The sequence below is a fragment of the Micropterus salmoides genome, unplaced genomic scaffold (genome assembly GCF_014851395.1).
Source record: "Micropterus salmoides isolate LMB-PRFRI ecotype aquatic unplaced genomic scaffold, ASM1485139v1 Ms_hic_scaffold_17, whole genome shotgun sequence".
Lineage (NCBI taxonomy): Eukaryota > Metazoa > Chordata > Actinopteri > Centrarchiformes > Centrarchidae > Micropterus > Micropterus salmoides.
Genome location: NW_024040817.1, coordinates 33478569 through 33501187, shown reverse-complemented (window position 1 = coordinate 33501187; position 22619 = coordinate 33478569). Strand labels below are relative to the sequence as shown.

At 42.3% G+C, this 22619-nt stretch overlaps 1 protein-coding gene across 9 annotated transcripts in view; it reads left to right on the top strand.

The window, feature by feature from the left end:
• epb41a (erythrocyte membrane protein band 4.1a) overlaps positions 1–22619 on the top strand; it is a 150661-nt gene that overhangs the window by 74687 nt on the left and 53355 nt on the right. For all 9 annotated transcript variants that reach the window (XM_038725061.1, XM_038725066.1, XM_038725065.1 and 6 more), the window contains 4 exons: positions 1896–2048; positions 2192–2289; positions 2429–2604; positions 22171–22409. In XM_038725061.1, coding sequence (XP_038580989.1) covers positions 1896–2048; positions 2192–2289; positions 2429–2604; positions 22171–22409 — 666 coding nt within the window. The remainder of the gene's footprint in view (positions 1–1895; positions 2049–2191; positions 2290–2428; positions 2605–22170; positions 22410–22619) is intronic.

Below are 22619 nucleotides of genomic sequence, written 5' to 3'. Positions count from 1 at the left end.
TAGGGAGGAACCTTTACAGAACAATACTGCCCCCTGTGGATGATGGTGAGCAGTACAAGGAAACTGCATCATAAAACAACTGCTGCAGATGCTACTACAGTAGAGTAAACTTTTCTGCTTACATGGATAATCATTGGTAGCAGTACAAACAGTAATAAACATTTCAAACACATGTCCTGATCACCACTGCAAAAAAAACAGTTTATACTAAGAGAAAGTCTTAGACTTAACTGTTCTGTAAATGTAAAATTTGTGTAAATAAAAAACATAAAAATGTCATCAGTCCTCAAGATAGTCTCCCAAACAGGGACCTGTTGCAAAGCAAGATGTCTTAGCATTTACAGTCATCACAACAAAATGATTATGTTAAAAGCACATTTGCATGGAACACTCCTATTTTAGATAGCATTTACTAGAATCAAAATCCAGAAACGAATCAGAATCAGAATCCTTATAAAACCCTTATCTAATCCACTTACAAGCAAGTAATGAAACTGCTACAGCCCCCTACAGAACACCCCTTGCGCCACGTTTCAATGAAATGTAAGATATTTTTTGCACACTGCAAAAACTAAAATCTTAGTAAGATTAATTATCTTAATTGAAGGCAAAACATGTTTTGTTTTTTGTCTGACAAGATATTTCTTCTTACCAGGCGGCTCTTATGTTAGAGAATTTCACTTGTTTCAAGTTTTTTGGGCCTTAAGTAGCAAGTGAAATATTCTTGTTTTTGAGAGCTCAGTTTATGCAGTGCACATGTAGCTTGTCCAGAGTTAGGAAAAAGTGTCTTGGAGCGATTCCCTAAACCCATCGGGAAGACGCCATTGTCAATTTACCGGTAGGTTTTGCCATTTACCAGCTCCATACTTTAACAAACTTTTCCAATTAATCGATCTGATTTCAAATTTTTGCTGTGCAATCTAAAGACATTGTAGATGAAAATTTGTGCTGCTGGATAATAAAACAATGATGATAAGTCTTGCGATTTATTAATTAATTATGCGCAGTGCAAGGTTGTAATTTCAGTAGCTTGCTCATTTATGAATATACTGACGTCAAATCACCTCTCATCTGTCCTACACATCCTCTCACAATTTCACACACATTTCCCGTTTTATTTTGAGGTTTTCTGCCTCTTGTATCAAAACTGCTTCCTGTCTGTGTTTTCATTGATTGTCTGAATTTGTTCCAACTGTGCCTCATTTATCACCTCCCTCTTATATATTTAAGTCTATGTCTGTTCATTGTCTCATTTAATGTTGAGAGTCTCTGCCTGTTTCCCATGCCTGTTTGTGGATCACTTTAGATTTATTTGTGTTTTTGGTTCTGACCTTTCATCCGTTATTCATCCATCAATGAGTGCACGGGCATTGGACCGAATTAAATGATTGGCCTTGCTTATTTCTGTCCTGCGACATTTTTAAAATAATTTCCCCCCACAGCATTTGATTGACCGCCCCCTTTACGAAGTGTAGCGTCATGTGATACTTGTCAATTGACAGCCACAGCACACACTAAATGTATCATACAGACAGAAGAAGTTAGCCAGGATCTGCCAATCCAGGGAGGAAATGTGATTAAACTATTCCTTTTCTGATGTCAACCTGTGATGACCTGGTTTTAATCATGTTGGTATACAATGCTCTGTGATCAAAACATAATTTGGAGGAATGGTGGTTATCCCTCCAACAGACTTCTAAAGACTGGAGACTGACTGAAGTTGTTTTGCCTAGTGGTGGAATACACCTTAATACACTTCCTTTCATTTGTCACCCATTTAAGATCTTTGTTTATCTTTGTTGTTCATTCCAGGTTCCCTCAAAATGTCTTAGCTCTCTGAAATCTGCATATCCTGGCAGTGATAATCTTTCTGTTTCTCTGGGTGTCTATGTCAGGATCTAGATGGTGTTGACATTATGCTGGGGGTTTGCTCCAGTGGTCTGATGGTTTACAAAGAGAAACTGAGAATCAACCGTTTCCCCTGGCCCAAAGTTCTCAAGGTCTCATACAAACGTAGCAGTTTCTTCATCAAAATAAGACCATCTGAGGTACAGTGTTCATCACAACAAATATTCATCCACCTGTAAAATCTGTTCATTGTTTAACACTAAACATACCCAAATCATTAATGAAACCATAAAGCTAATTTCATTAGCCTTGTTTTTAGCAGGTTTGTTTGTTGTTTCACTAGGTGGAACAGTATGAAAGTGCAATTGGATTCAAACTACCCAATTATAAGGCAGCCAAGAAGCTGTGGAAAGTATGTGTTGAACATCATACCTTCTTCAGGTAAGATATTGTATTCGGTAAGTCAGTTTATTTACATGGCTATGCAGTCTTTTAGGTGAAGGGACCATGGGCATTTTGCTAAACATGCTTGCTTGCTTAGTTAGATCAGAAGATCCGTCTCAGTGTTCTTTTTGTGCAGGCTGACCTCCACTGAGATGGCCACCACTCCTAGGAAGTTCCTGGCTTTGGGCTCTAAGTTTCGCTACAGTGGTCGGACTCAGGCTCAGACCAGACAGGCAAGCTCTCTCATCGCCAGACCAGCTCCTCTGTTCCAGCGCTCCTCCAGCAAGAGGAACTCACACAGCATGGATGGAGGTAAACTGTTCCACCCCCTGTTTGTTCTGTAGGCGTTTGTGTGTGTGTATTTGTCAAACTGTTGGCCAGTACAATGCCGATCTACAGGTAAGTGTACTAGTGTTCTTGATTTTATTCTCCAAAAAAATTACACTTGTGTAAACACAGGCATACAGACACACAATGACACCATGCAGTTGCAGACCTGCAACCTTTGATCAGCACCACGGACAGCAGCCGAAGTACCACGTCTATCAAAGCAAATCTAACAGCCTGGGGTTCTCATAAATAAACGGTGCGTATGTACAAAACTGGGCTTCCTAAGCAAAGGTTGTGATCTATAAAAAAACAAACTGAGAATGTGCGGTCCTGTAAGTAAACTCTGAACCATGCGTACGGACATAAAGAGGGGAAATGAGAAAAGGCGACTCACATGGCAGAAGGATGAAATGGTTTAAAATGAATAGGCCTACTATTGTGTAAAATAAATTGAAATATTTAATTTAAAAAAAACATAATTTAACATAATTTAATCATTTGCAGCCACAAAAAAAAACATATTTTAGGATAACAAACGGAGATATCGATTTTTGCAAAAGAATGCCGTGCATTTTATTCTCATAAATAAGGTGAACAGGAGGACAAATTACATTTAAATTGCCATTTTCAATGCGTCAGTCGAGCAAATACGAGTGGATTGTTTCATATATTATCAGATGTTCGTTGCCTTATCGAGCCAAACGCTGTGCGCCAGCGCGTGGATGTGATGCGCTGCATGTAAAAACACATTATGGAAAATATAACACTATTTTATTAAGTAAATCTTTCATTGTGCCGCTTTTGTCATTTAAGTCCTATTTCTTTTAACTCATCGGCAGCCTCGTTAAGTTAGTGAACTGTTTGTGTAGCCTAAATAAATGTTTAAACACAGTGGAATGCATTTGGTTTACTCTCTTTTGAAACGGGGAATTAGTAGCTGGGTCATCTTGTCTTGCGTGTGTGTGTCCCCCTCCAAGCAGCGACGTGACTACTCAAGAGGGATGCCCCTTCCTGGAGATTGGTTATTAGGGCCCGAGCACGACCGTGTGAGGTCCCTATTGAATTAGCTAAGATTATATTTAGGGCCCGAGCACGACCGTGTGAGGTCCCTATTGAATTTGCTAAGATTATATTTAGGGCCCGAGCACGACCGTGTGAGGTCCCTATTGAATTTGCTGAGATTATATTTAGGGCCTGAGCATGACCGTGCGAGGTCCCTATTGAATTTGCTAAGATTATTATTTAGGGCCCGAGCACGACCGTGTGAGGTCCCTATTGAATTTGCTAAGATTATATTTAGGGCCCGAGCACGACCGTGTGAGGTCCCTATTGAATTTGCTAAGATTATTTTTTTTTTAGGGCCCAAGCACGACCGTGTGAGGTCCCTATTGAATTTACTTAGATTATTATTTTTTTAGGCCCGAGCACGACCGTGTGAGGTCCCTATTGAATTTGCTAAGATTATATTTTTAGGGCCCGAGCACTACCGTGTGAGGTCCCTATTGAATTTGCTAAGATTATTTTTAGGGCCCGAGCACGACCGTGCGAGGTCCCTATTGAATTTGCTAAGATTATATTTTTAGGGCCTGAGCACGACCGTGCGAGGTCCCTATTGAATTTGCTCAGATTATTATTAGGGCCCGAGCACGACCGTGTGAGGTCCCTATTGAATTTGCTAAGATTATATATATATATTTTTTTTTTTCTTTTTTCTGCAAAGTAGGCTCAACTGACATGGACTAAACATACTCGAAAACTCACCAAAATTTGCAAACATGTCAGAACCGGTGAAATTTTGGATGATTTACACACTTCGTACTTTAACGAACTCCTCCTAGGGATTTAGTCCGACCGACCTCAAATTTCCGCTGTGCCTTCTAAAGGCATTGAAGATGAAAAGTTGTGCTATTTGCGAGTTTTCGTCAATGGGCGTGTCCGTGGCGTGGCGTCAAAGATCAAGTCTTTGCCATGACACAGGAAGTTGTTGTAACTTCAGTATACATGCTCACATCTGGACCAAACTGTACATGTAGGATGAGAGTCCCGCCCTGAACACATGTACATGCCGACATTCACCCACAGTCATAGCGCCACCTGCTGGCAACAGGAAGTGACTTTTAACGAAGCAGCCCCCGCCACACGTTTCACCTACGTGCACGAATTTTCTGTGGTACGTGTATCTTGTCCAGACGCACAAAAAAGTCTCTTGGAGCCATAGCCTAAACCCAACAGGAAGTCGGCCATTTTGAATTTTACGTCAATTTTTGGATGATTTACACACTTCGTACTTTAACGAACTCCTCCTAGGGATTTAGTCCGACCGACCTCAAATTTGTGCTGTGCCTTCTAAAGGCATTGAAGATGAAAAGTTGTGCTATTTGCAAGTTTTCGTCAGTGGGCGTGTCCTTGGCGTGGCATCAAAGATCAAGTCTTTGCCATGACACAGGAAGTTGTTGTAACTTCAGTGTACATGCTCACATCTGAACCAAACTTTACGTGCTTGATAACTCTCCCACCCCGAAGACATCTACACGCCAATACCGATTTATATTCATAGCGGCAAGTGCTATGTAGCTCCACATAGGGGACACAGGAAGTGACATATAACACCTTCATGCGCCATCGGAACCGCGTAACAAATTCACAGCCGCACTGGCAGAGCTCCAGAATATGCAACTCGGCCGACTCACACCCGGACGCGCTAAAAGTGCGAGGGCCCGCCCAACGCTGCTTGCAGCTTTAATTATTACTTTATTCTTATTAAGTGATGGCGTTATTATTATTATTACTTTTATTTTTCAGAATAGTCCAACTTTATTCTTGAAATGTCAGAGAACACATATGTGGGGATCAGTGCTGAATATTCAGAAAGTTTTGAACATGAGCAGAAAACCTGCTGAAACACAAGCTATTAATCCTGGGGCTGTGCTGATTCTAAATTAATCAAAATGAATTTATTTAGGGCTGACCCCAAATAGTAGAAGATTCGATGCTTCGATGGGCGGAGCCTGATTCGACTGTCAATCTCACAGTCGAAGCTTCACAGTGAAACAAGGATCATGCCATTTTGGCGATATGGGGGTGCTCAACTTCTGATTTTACATAGAACTACCAGTTTTCTCCCAATAAGTTAATATACAGCCTATTACAATATAAATTTTAACGTTTAATGCTGTAAATAAACATGTAAAAAAGAATAAAACTTCCAACAAATGTTTTAAAGTGCATAAATAAATCCAAAATTGTAACCCTAACACTGGGTCGTCAGTGCGCATGTGTAGGCGTAGCGTGAATGTTTGTAGTGGCAGGAGGAACACTTGCTGAAGAGATGGAGCCACAGCTTCACCAGTGTTGTGCAGAGTTGTCCACACCTCGTGGGACTTTCGGATAATTTATCACCTTTGATGAACCACACAAAGAATATTATATCGTTTTTAAACAGCCGCTACTTGAAAGACCCGCGAGGAACCGCAACGTGCCGCAAAAACTCGAGAGAGAGAGAGAGAGAGAGAGAGAGAGAGAGAGAGAATGGTCAACAATAAGCCTCAGTTTAGCTTCGGCTCGCAATCACCATGCACAAAAACACACATGATTCGACTATCAGTCTACTATAGGCAAGACTTGACGATTCTGATTCGACTGTGTAAATCGTTAGTCGGGGACAGCCCTAAATTTATTATTGATGTGAATAGGTGCCACATGCACATTTAAAGACATTACTTCAGTCAATCATCATGCCTGTGCTGACTCAGCTGGGAGGAACTGTTTAATGCTGGAAAGTTTCTGTGGGACATCCACACAATTAATATAGTTGTGATTATGTTGTTTTTACTAGCAGAAATAATAACAATTAAAGCTGCAAGCAGCGTTGGGCGGGCCCTCGCACTTGTAGCGCGTCCGCGGGTGAGCCGGCCGAGTTGCACATTCTGGAGCTCTGCCGGTGCGGCTGTGAATTTCCTACGCGGTTCCGACGCCGCATGAAGGTGTTATATGTCACTTCCTGTGTCCCCTATGTGGAGTTACATAGCACTTGCCGCTATGAATATAAATCGGTATTGGTGTGTAGATGTCTGCGGGGTGGGAGAGTTATCAAGCACGTAAAGTTTGTTTCAGATGTGAGCATGTACACTGAAGTTACAACAACTTCCTGTGTCAATGGCGAAGAGTTGATCTTTGACGCCACGCCACAGACACGCCCATTGACGAAAACTTGCAAATAGCACAACTTTTCATCTTTAATGCCTTTAGAAGGCACAGCAGAAATTTGAAGTCGGTTGGACTAAATCCCTAGGAGGAGTTTGTTAATGTACGGAGTGTGTAAATGATCCAAAAATGGCGGTAAAATTCAAAATGGCCGACTTCCTGTTGGGTTTAGGGCATCGCTCCAAGAGCCTTTTTGTGCATCTGGACAAGATACACGTACCACAGAAAATTCGTGCATGTAGGTGAAACTTGCGGCGGGGGCTGCTTCGTTAAAAGTCACTTCCTGTTACCAGCAGGTGGCGCTATGACTGTGGGTGAATGTCGGCATGTACATGTGTTCAGGGCGGGACTCTCATCCTACATGTACACTTTGGTCCAGATGTGAGCATGTACACTGAAGTTACAACAACTTCCTGTGTCATGGCGAAGAGTTGATCTTTGACGCCACGCCACGGACACGCCCATTGACGAAAACTCACAAATAGCACAACTTTTCATCTTCAATGCCTTTAGAAGGCACAGCAGAAATTTGAGGTCGGTCGGACTAAATCCCTAGGAGGAGTTCGTTAAAGTACGAAGTGTGTAAATCATCCAAAAATTGACGTAAAATTCAAAATGGCCGACTTCCTGTTGGGTTTAGGCTATGGCTCCAAGAGACTTTTTTGTGCGTCTGGACACGATACACGTACCACAGAAAATTCGTGCACGTAGGTGAAACGTGCGGCGGGGGCTGCCTCGTTAAAAGTCACTTCCTGTTGCCAGCAGGTGGCACTATGACTGTGGGTGAATGTCGGCATGTACATGTGTTCAGGGCGGGACTCTCATCCTACATGTACAGTTTGGTCCAGATGTGAGCATGTACACTGAAGTTACAACATCTTCCTGTTTCATAGCGAATCATCGACGCCACGGACACGCCCATTGACGAAAACTCGCAAATAGCACAACTTTTCATCATCAATGCCTTTAGAAGGCACAGCAGAAATTTGACGTCGATCCGACTAAATCCCTAGGAGGAGTTCGTTAAAGTACGAAGTGTGTAAATCATCCAAAAATGGCCGTAAAATTCAAAATGGCCGACTTCCTGTTGACTTTAGGCTATGGGTTCTTGAGGCTTTTTTGTGCGTCTTGATATGTTACATGTCCCTAGAAAATTTCGTACATGTAGGTTGAACGTGAACGAGGGGCTAATCTTTTCCAATTTTCTAGGTGGCGCTAGCGAGTCATTTTGCCACGCCCATGTGCGAAACTTGTAGAATACGAAATTTTTCACCGGTTCTGACATGTTTGCAAATTTTGGTGAGTTTTCGAGTATGTTTAGACCATGTCAGTTGAGCCTACTTTGCAGAACAAAAAAATATATATATATATATATTAAAGCTGCAAGCAGCGTTGGGCGGGCCCTCACACTTGTAGCGCGTCCGCGCGTGAACCGGCCGAGTTGCATATTCTGGAGCTCTGCCGGTGCGGCTGTGAATTTCCTACGCGGTTCCGACGCCGCATGAAGGTGCTATATGTCACTTCCTGTGTCCCCTATGTGGAGCTACATAGCACTTGCCGCTATGAATATAAATCGGTATTGGCGTGTAGATGTCTGCGGGGTGGGAGAGTTATCAAGCACGTAAAGTTTGTTTCAGATGTGACCATGTACACTGAACAATAATGTACACAAACAATAAAATAAATTCCTTTTATATTTCCCTGCCTTGTTGTTTATGTGTACATACAGAGGAGAATGTGAGAACAGCACACATTTCATCGTTACTGTGTGTTAGAGCATGGGAGAACAGTGGATACTTTTAATACAGCCCACACCCCTAATACTGTGTAACTATAACAAGTAGAGAACAGAAGAAAAAGATGTTCTTTCTTTACAACTGTCTGCATAGCTTATTCATATTGTGTAATGAATGAAAATAAATAGGCCTACTAGGATCCTCTCTACTTTGACATTTAAGATTAGCTTGTTTGATCCACCTTCATACACATGTGACATTACTGTACAACTTGAGAAAGGTGAGTTGTTTTCTGCTCCAGCCTGCCTAAAAGAAAAGCGTTTTTGGGATTAAATGGACTTTATTAGCTGCTGCAGTGCAGGATGAACTCAGAATAGACCCATTTCTCACCTTATTATTCTAAATCATGCAACGAAGAAGAAGAAATGCATAATAAATCCTGGGACAAAATCTGTCCACAAATACTGTACACCATGTAGTCTGATGAACAAGACTTGTGTTATAGCTGACTTGGGCAGTGAAATGTTTTTTTAATTCATGTGGTCATAGTTGTCCACAACTCAAATCAGAATATAAGAAGAAATGTTTTATACCACCTCAAGAAGGCTTCCTATCAGAAAGGTAGGAAGGTATTTCAAATGTACAACTGCAGTACTTAAATATAAGTAAAGTAATTTCCCTGACATTTTTGTGTTACTTTACTTTTAATAGACCCATGTAAGAGGTTTTATACTTCCTGTGAGTATAATCCAATCAATCTTATTTTCATACTGTATATCCGTTGTGTAATTTGATAAATTGTGTTGTATGTCGTGCTCGCATCTCAGAGAAGACTCTGACTGCAACATGCGTCTTTGTAAAGAGAGAAACAGACAGAAAAAGTCTCTAACTCTGCCTGTCAGCTCGCTCTGCTCCGTTAAAACTGAATTTACCATACAGAATTGAATACGAGTGCACTCCAGATTTAGCTGCAGCCAGCTGACCGTGTGCTTCTCTCTATACCGCAGTTCTGTGTCCATGCATGCAGCAAACTGAAAGCACTGTCTGTCGGAGCGTCTACATGAAAAGAGAAGGAAGACATTGCTGGTAGTATTGTCTTCAGAGTTGTTAAACACCTCAGCGCACTGAAGGAAGCCATCTGACTGTGTGAGGGGCAAGATCGTTGATGTCTGCAGGCAGAGTAGGAGCTCTCCTGTCTGACTGGTCCACCAATAGCAGAGAAGATGACCCCTTGAGTTATCAAGCACGTAAAGTTTGGTTCAGATGTGAGCATGTACACGTAAGTTACAACAACTTCCTGTGTCATGGCGAAGACTTGATCTCTGACGCCACGCCACGGACACACCCTGTGACGAAAACTCGCAAATAGCACAACTTTTCATCTTCAATGCTTTTAGAAGGCACAGCACAAATTTGAAGTCGGTCGGACTAAATCCCTAGGAGGAGTTCGTTAAAGTACGAAGTGTGTAAATCATCCAAAATGTGATGTAAAATTCAAAATGGCCGACTTCCTGTTGGTTTTAGGGCATCGCTCCGAGAGACTTTTTTGTGCGTCTGGACAAGATACACGTACCACAGAAAATTCGTGCACGTAGGTGAAACGTGCGGTGGGGGCTGCTTCGTTAAAAGTTACTTCCTGTTGCCAGCAGGTGGCGCTATGACTGTGGGTGAATGTCGGCATGTACATGTGTTCAGGGTGGGACTCTCATCCTACATGTACAGTTTGGTCCAGATGTGAGCATACACACTGAAGTTACAACAACTTCCTGTGTCATGGCGAAGACTTGATCTTTGACGCCACGCCACGGACACGCCCATTGACGAAAACTCGCAAATAGCACAACTTTTCATCTTCAATGCCTTTAGAAGGCACAGCACAAATTCGAAGTCGGTCGGACTAAATCCCTAGGAGGAGTTCGTTAAAGTACGAAGTGTGTAAATCATCCAAAATTTGACGTAAAATTCAAAATGGCCGACTTCCTGTTGGTTTTAGGGCATCGCTCCAAGAGGCTTTTTTGTGCGTCTGGACAAGATACACGTACCACAGAAAATTCGTGCACGTAGGTGAAACGTGCGGCGGGGGCTGCTTCGTTAAAAGTCACTTCCTGTTGCCAGCAGGTGGCGCTATGACTGTGGGTGAATGTCGGCATGTACATGTGTTCAGGGGGGACTCTCATCCTACATGTACAGTTTGGTCCAGATGTGAGCATACACACTGAAGTTACAACAACTTCCGTGTCATGGCGAAGACTTGATCTTTGACGCCACGCCACGGACACGCCCATTGACGAAAACTCGCAAATAGCACAACTTTTCATCTTCAATGCCTTTAGAAGGCACAGCACAAATTTGAGGTCGGTCGGACTAAATCCCTAGGAGGAGTTCGTTAAAGTACGAAGTGTGTAAATCATCCAAAATTTGACGTAAAATTCAAAATGGCCGACTTCCTGTTGGTTTTAGGGCATCGCTCCAAGAGGCTTTTTTGTGCGTCTGGACAAGATACACGTACCACAGAAAATTCGTGCACGTAGGTGAAACGTGCGGCGGGGGCTGCTTCGTTAAAAGTCACTTCCTGTTGCCAGCAGGTGGCGCTATGACTGTGGGTGAATGTCGGCATGTACATGTGTTCAGGGGGGACTCTCATCCTGCATGTACAGTTTGGTCCAGATGTGAGCATACACTGAAGTTACGACAACTTCCGTGTCATGGCGAAGAGCTGATCTTTGACGCCACGCCACGGACACGCCCATTGACGAAAACTTGCAAATAGCACAACTTTTCATCTTCAATGCCTTTAGAAGGCACAGCAGAAATTTGAGGTCGGTCGGACTAAATCCCTAGGAGGAGTTCGTTAAAGTACGAAGTGTGTAAATCATCCAAAATTTGACGTAAAATTCAAAATGGCCGACTTCCTGTTGGGTTTAGGCTATGGCTCCAAGAGACTTTTTTGTGCGTCTGGACAAGATACACGTACCACAGAAAATTCGTGCACGTAGGTGAAACGTGCGGCGGGGGCTGCTTCGTTAAAGGTCACTTTCTGTTGCCAGCAGGTGGCGCTATGACTGTGGGTGAATGTCGGCATGTACATGTGTTCAGGGCGGGACTCTCATCCTACATGTACAGTTTGGTCCAGATGTGAGCATGTACACTGAAGTTACAACAACTTCCTGTTTCATGCGAATCATCGACGCCACGGACACGCCCATTGACGAAAACGCAAATAGCACAACTTTTCATCGTCAATGCCTTTAGAAGGCACAGCAGAAATTTGACGTCGATCCGACTAATCCCTAGGAGGAGTTCGTTAAAGTACGAAGTGTGTAAATCATCCAAAAATGGCCATAAAATTCAAAATGGCCGACTTCCTGTTTACTTTAGGCTATGGGTTCTTGAGGCTTTTTTGTGCGTCTTGATACGATACATGTCCCCAGAAAATTTCGTACATGTAGGTTGAACGTGAACGAGGGGCTAATCTTTTCCAATTTTCTAGGTGGCGCTAGCGAGTCATTTTGCCACGCCCATGTGCGAAACTTGTAGAATACGAAATTTTTCACCGGTTCTGACATGTTTGCAAATTTTGGTGAGTTTTCGAGTATGTTTAGGCCATGTCATTTGGGCCTACTTTGCAGAAAAAAAAATAAAAAATTAAAGCTGCAAGCAGCGTTGGGCGGGCCCTCGCACTAGTAGCGCGTCCGCGCGTGAGCCGGCCGAGTTGCACATTCTGGAGCTCTGCCGGTGCGGCTGTGAATTTCCTACGCGGTTCCGACGCCGCATGAAGGTGCTATATGTCACTTCCTGTGTCCCCTATGTGGAGCTACATAGCACTTGCCGCTATGAATATAAATCGGTATTGGTGTGTAGATGTCTGCGGGGTGGGAGAGTTATCAAGCACGTAAAGTTTGTTTCAGATGTGAGCATGTACACTGAACAATAATGTACCCAAACAATAAAATAAATTCCTTTTATATTTCCCTGCCTTGTTGTTTATGTGTACATACAGAGGAAGAATGTGAGAACAGCACACATTTCATCGTTACTGTGTGTTAGAGCATGGGAGAACAGTGGATACTTTTAATACAGCCCACACCCCTAATACTGTGTAACTATAACAAGTAGAGAACAGAAGAAAAAGATGTTCTTTCTTTACAACTGTCTGCATAGCTTATTCATATTGTGTAATGAATGAAAATAAATAGGCCTACTAGGCTCCTCTCTACTTTGACATTTAAGATTAGCTTGTTTGATCCACCTTCATACACATGTGACATTACTGTACAACTTGAGAAAGGTGAGTTGTTTTCTGCTCCAGCCTGCCTAAAAGAAAAGCGTTTTGGGATTAAATGGACTTTATTAGCTGCTGCAGTGCAGGATGAACTCAGAATAGACCCATTTCTCACCTTATTATTCTAAATCATGCAACGAAGAAGAAGAAATGCATAAGAAATCCTGGGACAAAATCTGTCCACAAATACTGTACAGCATGTAGTCTGATGACAAGACTTGTGTTATAGCTGACTTGGGCAGTGAAATGTTTTTTTAATTCATGTGGTCATAGTTGTCCACAACTCAAATCAGAATATAAGAAGAAATGTTTTATACCACCTCAAGAAGGCTTCCTATCAGAAAGGTAGGAAGGTATTTCAAATGTACAACTGCAGTACTTAAATCTAAGTAAAGTAATTTCCCTGACATTTTTGTGTTACTTTACTTTTAATAGACCCATGTAAGAGGTTTTATACTTCCTGTGAGTATAATCCAATCAATCTTATTTTCATACTGTATATCCGTTGTGTAATTTGATAAATTGTGTTGTATGTCGTGCTCGCATCTCAGAGAAGACTCTGACTGCAACATGCGTCTTTGTAAAGAGAGAAACAGACAGAAAAAGTCTCTAACTCTGCCTGTCAGCTCGCTCTGCTCCGTTAAAACTGAATTTACCATACAGAATTGAATACGAGTGCACTCCAGATTTAGCTGCAGCCAGCTGACCGTGTGCTTCTCCCTATACCGCAGTTCTGTGTCCATGCATGCAGCAAACTGAAAGCACTGTCTGTCGGTGCTTCTACGTGAAAAGAGAAGGAAGACATTGCTGGTAGTATTGTCTTCAGAGTTGTTAAACACCTCAGCGCACTGAAGGAAGCCATCTGACTGTGTGAGGGGCAAGATCGTTGATGTCTGCAGGCAGAGTAGGAGCTCTCCTGTCTGACTGGTCCACCAATAGCAGAGAAGATGACCCCTTGAGACACAGCCCCTCCTCATTTGCATAATGAGGCAGAAATGCATACAAAAATTTAAGACAGGCAGAAATAAATACCATGGGTGAAAATAAATAAGGTAAATAAATACAAAGGAAGAATAAAACAGACAAAAATATTAAAACACACACATAAATAAATACATTAAAAAAATTAGTAATAAATAAAGTTGAATAAACAAATAAGGTAATTATAACAAAGGTGAATAAGTAAAGGCACTAATTAAAATATATACATTTATGTCTCCTTGTATAATTTAATTACTACCTACATTTATTTATTTACTTATTTTTTTGTGTATTTAATTGGATGCTTATTTATTTATTGAGCATTTATTTATTTCTGTATTTATTTCTGACTGTGTCAGGATCGGTCCTCCATAGCGGGGTGGGAGAGTTATCAAGCACGTAAAGTTTGGTTCAGATGTGAGCATGTACACTGAAGTTACAACAACTTCCTGTGTCATGGCGAAGACTTGATCTCTGACGCCACGCCACGGACACACCCATTGACGAAAACTCGCAAATAGCACAACTTTTCATCTTCAATGCCTTTAGAAGGCACAGCACAAATTTGAAGTCGGTCGGACTAAATCCCTAGGAGGAGTTCGTTAAAGTACGAAGTGTGTAAATCATCCAAAATTTGACGTAAAATTCAAAATGGCCGACTTCCTGTTGGTTTTAGGGCATCGCTCCAAGAGGCTTTTTTGTGCGTCTGGACAAGATACACGTACCACAGAAAATTCGTGCACGTAGGTAAAACGTGCGGCGGGGGCTGCTTCGTTAAAAGTCACTTCCTGTTGCCAGCAGGTGGCGCTATGACTGTCTGTGAATGTCAGCATGTACATGTGTTCAGGGCGGGACTCTCATCCTACATGTACAGTTTGGTCCAGATGTGAGCATGTACACTGAAGTTACGACAACTTCCGTGTCATGGCGAAGAGCTGATCTTTGACGCCACGCCACGGACACGCCCATTGACGAAAACTTGCAAATAGCACAACTTTTCATCTTCAATGCCTTTAGAAGGCACAGCACAAATTTGAGGTCGGTCGGACTAAATCCCTAGGAGGAGTTCGTTAAAGTACGAAGTGTGTAAATCATCCAAAATTTGACGTAAAATTCAAAATGGCCGACTTCCTGTTGATTTTAGGCATCGCTCCAAGAGGCTTTTTTGTGCGTCTGGACAAGATACACGTACCACAGAAAATTCGTGCACGTAGGTGAAACGTGCGGCGGGGGCTGCTTCGTTAAAAGTCACTTCCTGTTGCCAGCAGGTGGCGCTATGACTGTCTGTGAATGTCAGCATGTACATGTGTTCAGGGCGGGACTCTCATCCTACATGTACAGTTTGGTCCAGATGTGAGCATGTACACTGAAGTTACGACAACTTCCGTGTCATGGCGAAGAGCTGATCTTTGACGCCACGCCACGGACACGCCCATTGACGAAAACTTGCAAATAGCACAACTTTTCATCTTCAATGCCTTTAGAAGGCACAGCACAAATTTGAGGTCGGTCGGACTAAATCCCTAGGAGGAGTTCGTTAAAGTACGAAGTGTGTAAATCATCCAAAATTTGACGTAAAATTCAAAATGGCCGACTTCCTGTTGATTTTAGGCTATGGCTCCAAGAGGCTTTTTTGTGCGTCTGGACAAGATACACGTACCACAGAAAATTCGTGCACGTAGGTGAAACGTGCGGCGGGGGCTGCTTCGTTAAAGTCACTTCTGTTGCCAGCAGGTGGCGCTATGACTGTGGGTGAATGTCAGCATGTACATGTGTTCAGGGCGGGACTCTCATCCTACATGTACAGTTTGGTCCAGATGTGAGCATGTACACTGAAGTTACGACAACTTCCGTGTCATGGCGAAGAGCTGATCTTTGACGCCACGCCACGGACACGCCCATTGACGAAAACTTGCAAATAGCACAACTTTTCATCTTCAATGCCTTTAGAAGGCACAGCACAAATTTGAGGTCGGTCGGACTAAATCCCTAGGAGGAGTTCGTTAAAGTACGAAGTGTGTAAATCATCCAAAATTTGACGTAAAATTCAAAATGGCCGACTTCCTGTTGATTTAGGCTATGGCTCCAAGAGGCTTTTTTGTGCGTCTGGACAAGATACACGTACCACAGAAAATTCGTGCACGTAGGTGAAACGTGCGGCGGGGGCTGCTTCGTTAAAGGTCACTTTCTGTTGCCAGCAGGTGGCGCTATGACTGTGGGTGAATGTCGGCATGTACATGTGTTCAGGGCGGGACTCTCATCCTACATGTACAGTTTGGTCCAGATGTGAGCATGTACACTGAAGTTACAACAACTTCCTGTTTCATTGCGAATCATCGACGCCACGGACACGCCCATTGACGAAAACGCGCAAATAGCACAACTTTTCATCGTCAATGCCTTTAGAAGGCACAGCAGAAATTTGACGTCGATCCGACTAAATCCCTAGGAGGAGTTCGTTAAAGTACGAAGTGTGTAAATCATCCAAAAATGGCCATAAAATTCAAAATGGCCGACTTCCTGTTGACTTTAGGCTATGGGTTCTTGAGGCTTTTTTGTGCGTCTTGATACGATACATGTCCCCAGAAAATTTCGTACATGTAGGTTGAACGTGAACGAGGGGCTAATCATTTCCAATTTTCTAGGTGGCGCTAGCGAGTCATTTTGCCACGCCCATGTGCGAAACTTGTAGAATACGAAATTTTTCACCGGTTCTGACATGTTTGCAAATTTTGGTGAGTTTTCGAGTATGTTTAGGCCATGTCATTTGGGCCTACTTTGCAGAAAAAAAAAAAAAAAAAAAAAAAAAAAAAAAAAATAATCCGAGCAATTCAATAGGGACCTCGCACGGTCGTGCTCGGGCCCTAATTAAAGCTGCAAGCAGCGTTGGGCGGGCCCTCGCACTTGTAAGCGCGTCCGCGCGTGAGCCGGCCGAGTTGCATATTCTGGAGCTCTGCCGGTGCGGCTGTGAATTTCCTACGCGGTTCCGACGCCGCATGAAGGTTATATGTCACTTCCTGTGTCCCCTATGTGGAGCTACATAGCACTTGCCGCTATGAATATAAATCGGTATTGACGTGTAGATGTCTGCGGGGTGGGAGAGTTATCAAGCACGTAAAGTTTGTTTCAGATGTGAGCATGTACACTGAACAATAATGTACCCAAACAATAAAATAAATTCCTTTTATATTTCCCTGCCTTGTTGTTTATGTGTACATACAGAGGAAGAATGTGAGAACAGCACACATTTCATCGTTACTGTGTGTTAGAGCATGGGAGAACAGTGGATACTTTTAATACAGCCCACACCCCTAATACTGTGTAACTATAACAAGTAGAGAACAGAAGAAAAAGATGTTCTTTCTTTACAACTGTCTGCATAGCTTATTCATATTGTGTAATGAATGAAAATAAATAGGCCTACTAGGCTCCTCTCTACTTTGACATTTAAGATTAGCTGTTTGATCCACCTTCATACACATGTGACATTACTGTACAACTTGAGAAAGGTGAGTTGTTTTCTGCTCCAGCCTGCCTAAAAGAAAAGCGTTTTTGGGATTAAATGGACTTTATTAGCTGCTGCAGTGCAGGATGAACTCAGAATAGACCCATTTCTCACCTTATTATTCTAAATCATGCAACGAAGAAGAAGAAATGCATAATAAATCCTGGGACAAAATCTGTCCACAAATACTGTACAGCATGTAGTCTGGACAAGACTTGTGTTATAGCTGACTTGGGCAGACTTTGGCCACAACTCAAATCAGAATATAAGAAGAAATGTTTTATACCACCTCAAGAAGGCTTCCTATCAGAAAGTAGGAAGGTATTTCAAATGTACAACTGCAGTACTTAAATCTAAGTAAAGTAATTTCCCTGACATTACTGTGTTACGCATGTAACAGGTTTTATACTTCCTGTGAGTATAATCCAATCAATCTTATTTTCATACTGTATATCCGTTGTGTAATTTGATAAATTGTGTTGTATGTGGTGCTCGCATCGGGTACTACTGAGACTTCATTGCCCTCTTCAGAGAAGACTCTGACATGCGTCTTTGTAAAGAGAGAAACGGACAGAAAAAGTCTCTAACTCTGCCTGTCAGCTCGCTCTGCTCCGTTAAAACTGAATTTACCATACAGAATTGAATACGAGTGCACTCCAGATTTAGCTGCAGCCAGCTGACCGTGTGCTTCTCCCTATACCGCAGTTCTGTGTCCATGCATGCAGCAAACTGAAAGCACTGTCTGTCGGAGCGTCTACGTGAAAAGAGAAGGAAGACATTGCTGGTAGTATTGTCTTCAGAGTTGTTAAACACCTCAGCGCACTGAAGGAAGCCATCTGACTGTGTGAGGGGCAAGATCGTTGATGTCTGCAGGCAGAGTAGGAGCTCTCCTGTCTGACTGGTCCACCAATAGCAGAGAAGATGACCCCTTGAGACACAGCCCCTCCTCATTTGCATAATGAGGCAGAAATGCATACAAAAATTTAAAAAGACAGGCAGAAATAAATACCATGGGTGAAAATAAATAAGGTAAATAAATACAAAGGAAGAATAAAACAGACAAAAATATTAAAACACACACATAAATAAATACATTAAAAAAATTAGTAATAAATAAAGTTGAATAAACAAATAAGGTAATTATAACAAAGGTGAATAGTAAAGGCACTAATTAAAATATATACATTTATGTCTCCTTGTATAATTTAATTACTACCTACATTTATTTATTTACTTTATTTTTTTTGTGTATTTAATTGGATGCTTATTTATTTATTGAGCATTTATTTATTTCTGTATTTATTTCTGACTGTGTCAGGATCGGTCCTCCATAGGGGGTGGGAGAGTTATCAAGCACGTAAAGTTTGGTTCAGATGTGAGCATGTACACTGAAGTTACAACAACTTCCTGTGTCATGGCGAAGACTTGATCTCTGACGCCACGCCACGGACACCCCATTGACGAAAACTCGCAAATAGCACAACTTTTCATCTTCAATGCCTTTAGAAGGCACAGCACAAATTTGAAGTCGGTCGGACTAAATCCCTAGGAGGAGTTCGTTAAAGTACGAAGTGTGTAAATCATCCAAAATTTGACGTAAAATTCAAAATGGCCGACTTCCTGTTGGGTTTAGGCATGGCTCCAAGAGACTTTTTTGTGCGTCTGGACAAGATACACGTACCACAGAAAATTCGTGCACGTAGGTGAAACGTGCGGCGGGGGCTGCTTCGTTAAAAGTCACTTCCTGTTGCCAGCAGGTGGCGCTATGACTGTGGGTGAATGTCAGCATGTACATGTGTTCAGGGCGGGACTCTCATCCTACATGTACAGTTTGGTCCAGATGTGAGCATGTACACTGAAGCTACGACAACTTCCGTGTCATGGCGAAGAGTTGATCTTTGACGCCACGCCACGGACACGCCCATTGACGAAAACTTGCAAATAGCACAACTTTTCATCTTCAATGCCTTTAGAAGGCACAGCAGAAATTTGAGGTCGGTCGGACTAAATCCCTAGGAGGAGTTCGTTAAAGTACGAAGTGTGTAAATCATCCAAAATTTGACGTAAAATTCAAAATGGCCGACTTCCTGTTGGGTTTAGGCTATGGCTCCAAGAGACTTTTTTGTGCGTCTGGACAAGATACACGTACCACAGAAAATTCGTGCACGTAGGTGAAACATGCGGCGGGGGCTGCTTCGTTAAAGGTCACTTTATATTGCCAGCAGGTGGCGCTATGACTGTGGGTGAATGTCGGCATGTACATGTGTTCAGGGCGGGACTCTCATCCTAGATGTACAGTTTGGTCCAGATGTGAGCATGTACACTGAAGTTACAACAACTTCCTGTTTCATAGCGAATCATCGATGCCACGGACACGCCCCTTTTCATCTTCAATGCCTTTAGAAGGCACAGCAGAAATTTGATGTCAATCCGACAAAATCCCTAGGAGGAGTTCGTTAAAGTACGAAGTGTGTAAATCATCCAAAAATGGCCGTAAAATTCAAAATGGCCGACTTCCTGTTGACTTTAGGCTATGGGTTCTTGAGGCTTTTTTGTGCGTCTTGATATGATACATGTCCCCAGAAAATTTCGTACATGTAGGTTGAACGTGAACGAGGGGCTAATTTTTTCCAATGTTCTAGGTGGCGCTAGCGATTCATTTTGCAACGCCCATGTGCGAAACTTGTAGAATACGAAATTTTTCACCGGTTCTGACAAGTTTGCAAATTTTGGTGAGTTTTCGAGAATGTTTAGGCCATGTCAGTTGAGCCTACTTTGCAAAAAAAAAAAAATAAATAAATAAATAATAATAATCCGAGCAAATTCAATAGGGACCTCGCACGGTCGTGCTCGGGCCCTAATAATCTTAGGAAATTCAATAGGGACCTCACACGGTCGTGCTCGGGCCCTAAATATATAATCTGAGCAAATTCAATAGGGACCTCGCACGGTCGTGCTCGGGCCCAAATAATAATACAATTTGAAAAGCCTATCACATTTAATAAATAAAATGCAGCTCAATGACCTATAGGAGGAAAAAGGGTAAAGTAAAAGGTGTAAAAGACAAGGTGATGATTCAGTTAGATACATGGACTAACAAGTTAGCAACAGCAAATGAGACAGGTGAATCACCAAGCAGCTCTCAGTCATTGTTGAGGAGTCAGTCCCCATAATCTAAACAGGTGATCTGAATGATCCTCTCTTGAGCCAAAATTAATGGGATAAAGGAAAATTAAATAGCAGCAAATACATATGAATGAGGGACTGCTACAAAATCAAGTTCCAACATTTAGTTCTTGTTCTGTTTTCTTTCTGTTCTCATTTTGGCCTCAGTTTTTCTGCCTCTCCTCTCTCTCTTCACTCTGTGATCACACATTGCTCTCTACTCCACAGCTCTGTCATCTGGAACAGAGTGTTATGTAACTTGTGTACTTAACTGTAAAACATCTGTTTTTTTTGAGTTGTGCTGACAACATAAACCAGCCATGGTGTATTCAGGTAAACCACACAGAATGTCTTCATTAACTTCTTTTGCTCTTAGTAAGTGCCTTCTCTTTTTTCCCATTCTTGCTCTCTCTATGTACCCAGATTATTTCTGCATCTTAGTGTAGGATTAACGTAACAAAATTAAGAGCCTTCAGCCATACTAGTTCTGTCTGGCTGTAACTCAGTACTAACATCAACATGCTCATACGCTTACAATGACACTTTTTTAAAAGATATTTTTGGGGCATTTTTCAGCCTTTACTTGATACAGTCCCTGATAATAGTCCGTGTGTGCAGGCGTGTAGCACTAAACTGCTGGCCATCAGCTACACTACGGCTCAGCTGGCAACCACTGCTGCCAGGTACAGAGTACATAGTCCAGCAACAGATATGCTATGAGTTCTGACAATCTGAAAAGTCTTGAATTCAATTCAATTTTATTTATATAGTGCCAAATCACAACAACAGTTATCTCACAGCGCTTTTCATAAAAGAGCAGGTCTAGACCGTACTCTGTGATGATATTTACAGAAGCCCAACAGTTCCCACCAAGAGCAAGCACTAAGCGACAGAGGCAAGGAAAAACTTCCTTTTAAGAGGCAGAAACCTCGAGCAGAACCATGGCTCAGGGTGGCCGGCCATCTGCCTCGACCGGTTGGGGGTGAAAGAGAGAGAGAGAGAGGGAGGGAGAGAGAGAGGGAGAGAGAGAAAAAGAGAGGGATGTAAGGAGAGAGAGAGGGGAGGGAGGCAGCCTACACAATATACACACAGAGGTACAGACAGATACTAAAAATTACTTCTACCTCATGTGACCACTTGTCCACTGGGAATACAACTCTGGTATTTTGTTAAGAGATTGACAGCGCTGTTTTGTCTCGATAGATCAATGAAAGAGGATAGTGGACGGCTTTTTATAGACACTGGAATTACTCAAACTTTTCATACAGTGATAAATCCTAAAGGAAACATATCGTTCATTCCGAAAACGTTGCAAACGTTTAAGATTGAACTCGCCCCTACTAGCCAATCAGAAGCAGAGTAGGGTGGGTCCTGAAAAGACAGTAAACATGGCTTCGGTTCAGCTGTACATGTTCCCAGACCAGTTTTCTGTGGCAGATGGGAACTTTCTTTAGGGTGGACTTTGGACTTTTTCAATTTGCAAACCTATTACATGCACAAAAAAGAGATATAACACAATAAAGGAGAGGGAAGAAGGCAAGAAGCATAATATGACCTCTTTAACCCTCAGATAACATTAAAGCCTTGAATATTATTAAAAGCTGCAGATACCACATTAATACATTAAATTTGTTTAGTTTTTAAATTGTCATTGTCTTTGCACTCTTCCACTCCAGTCATGGCGTCCACTCCGGACAATAAATCCACTCGTCCAGTCAGTGCCCCCATTATGTCACCAATGTCTCCTGAGGAGGCTACCCCGTCACCACTGCTACACACCCTGCTTCGCTCTGACGGTTCCACACCCAAAGGCCACCGATCTGCAGACAGGAAGGCAGAGGTAAAGGCGGAAGGTCAGCCAGCCAAGTACACCAAGAGCCACAGTCCCAGACCAGAGTCCACTCCGGAAATCAAGGTAGTGTATACTTCAGGTGACTATCAGTGTATGTGTTTTTGGTACCATCAAGCTTTGACTCTGTTCATTATTGAACAAAAAAGGAGAGGATACAGGGGACCTATAATTAATATAGTTATTAATAAAGAAAGTGAGTTTTTGGTAGACAGTCCCACTGGTCATATTCATAATTAAATGATGAAAGTATACATTTATCCTTGTGCCATATGT